This window comes from Trachymyrmex septentrionalis, unplaced genomic scaffold, assembly GCF_001594115.1.
Source record: "Trachymyrmex septentrionalis isolate Tsep2-gDNA-1 unplaced genomic scaffold, Tsep1.0 scaffold2, whole genome shotgun sequence".
In the NCBI taxonomy this organism is placed as follows: Eukaryota; Metazoa; Arthropoda; class Insecta; order Hymenoptera; family Formicidae; genus Trachymyrmex; species Trachymyrmex septentrionalis.
In genome coordinates, this window is record NW_017305179.1 from 2064187 (window position 1) to 2066049 (window position 1863).

At 32.5% G+C, this 1863-nt stretch overlaps 1 protein-coding gene across 1 annotated transcript; it reads right to left on the bottom strand.

Annotated features, from left to right (window-relative positions):
- Positions 1-280: 280 nt before the first annotated feature.
- LOC108747410 (mevalonate kinase-like) lies at positions 281-1649 on the bottom strand. The gene is made up of 2 exons (XM_018484837.1): positions 714-1649; positions 281-538 (listed from the first exon to the last, which is right to left on the bottom strand). Exons 1-2 carry the CDS (start codon positions 1647-1649, stop codon positions 281-283), a joined length of 1194 nt encoding a protein of 397 aa, XP_018340339.1.
- Positions 1650-1863: the final 214 nt, after the last annotated feature.

The window sequence follows — 1863 nt, forward strand, 5'->3', positions numbered from 1 at the left end:
AAATAAAACATATATCTGTAAAATATATATCTTCATATATCACCTAATACATATGGATTTTATTACAATTTTTAGAAGCAAATATCTTACATTATTTAATCAATATTCTGTTATCTTATCTAATTCGATAAATGCGAATTTCTATACTCAGTCCATTAATGCGTACAAAATGTACTATATAAAACTTTTCTGCATAACGTGCGTTATAAATTCTTAACGTAAGCTTTTTTTAGTCATTGTTTATATTTAACTACTCATACTAATTATAGATATCAACATGTTATTCGATTCTTACTCCGCTACAATTCAAACTGACTATCTTGGCAGTGAAATTATGCGACTCAAATATCTTGATCAGATCTTGGATGTATTCATCTGAGGTGCTTGCTAGCAGCAAAGTAAATACGTATCCACTTTTGCGGTTGGCGGCGATTTTTGCTCCAAGTGAAAAATCCCGCGCAATTGTGCAAATAATATCTAGGTTTGGATGTGATGTGCCTAACGCTCTTAGTAATCCCTGATTTATATGAATGAGATCCTGCAAAGTATGTTAGAAGACGATTAAAGTTATCAGCGTATAGCTATGTATGTGAGAAATATAATTACAATGATTTTAAATGATAATTCTAAATATGTGCCTTTTTTTCAGCAGGCGGGACCAACACCAAAAACATGCAGCTAAATTATATCAAAATTCGTAGAATAAGACTTACCATTAAATTTTTATAATAGTTTATGAGACCAACTGAATTAATTTCAAAGATCTCCTGCTGTCTCAAGGAAAGCATTTCTGTTTTAATCTCCTTAAGGGTTTGAATAAACTTTTTCGATATAGTCTCGATACTATTTAGAATACTATCAACGGAAGAAGATAAATGCTTTTTCACTTTTATTTCTACTTTATTTTGCTCGATTTTCTGGCTAACATTTGAAAAGACCAACAGGATCTTCATGCTCGGCAGGTCAGAAAAAAAATGTACCATCCGATTCTCTTCTTCAAATACTTGTAACGTGCCATTCGTACTTATTCGAACTTTGAATAAATTGGAGGAATTGTATACAAAAGACTCACAAGCGGAGGCATATTTCATGATATATATCAAATCTATAGGATTAAATATGTAGCGTACTGTTCCTTTCTGCAGGAGGTTCCAACGAAAAAAACATGCTGCTAAACATACTACAAACGAGGCCGAACTGCCCAGACCTTCACCAATCGGTAATTCCGATGAAATTTCCACAACGAAAGATGAGTTTATAATGATATTTTTTTCATAGCTAATCGTAACGAGAAGAAAAAAGAAAGCTTCTAAGCTTAACTGATGTGCGCGATTGTCGAGATCGTAATTGCCGGGAAAGCCCGTCAAGAATTCAATAAAGTTTTTTACTGATTCAAACACCTGACGTGGATTACGTGTCCAATCGTAATTTTCTTGAAAAAAATGTAAAAGAAATATGCGTAAAGGTATCTTCATGTGTAATCGGATACTGGAAAATTTTATTTCGATAAAATCTTTTCGAACTACTTCTGTAGGAAATGAAGAGAATGTAAGAACGGTACGCATGTCTAAGTCGGCTGCTGCACAACTTTTGTTATATTCTCCACATAAAAGCACCGTGCCCGGTGCAGACACCTTGAATCTGTACATGACCTTTAGAACGAAAAATTTATTTATAATCCGAAGAATAGGCGTAATGTCGATTGATCGATTGTAAAAAGTCAGACACAAAATCCGTTAATCCTGTAAATATGAATTCTATTTATCAAAGCAACAAAATTGTTCATTAGTATAACTTAATATATATTACTCTATTCTATATCAATTAATAAAATGCTAACTACGATAAATGTCATTACCAATT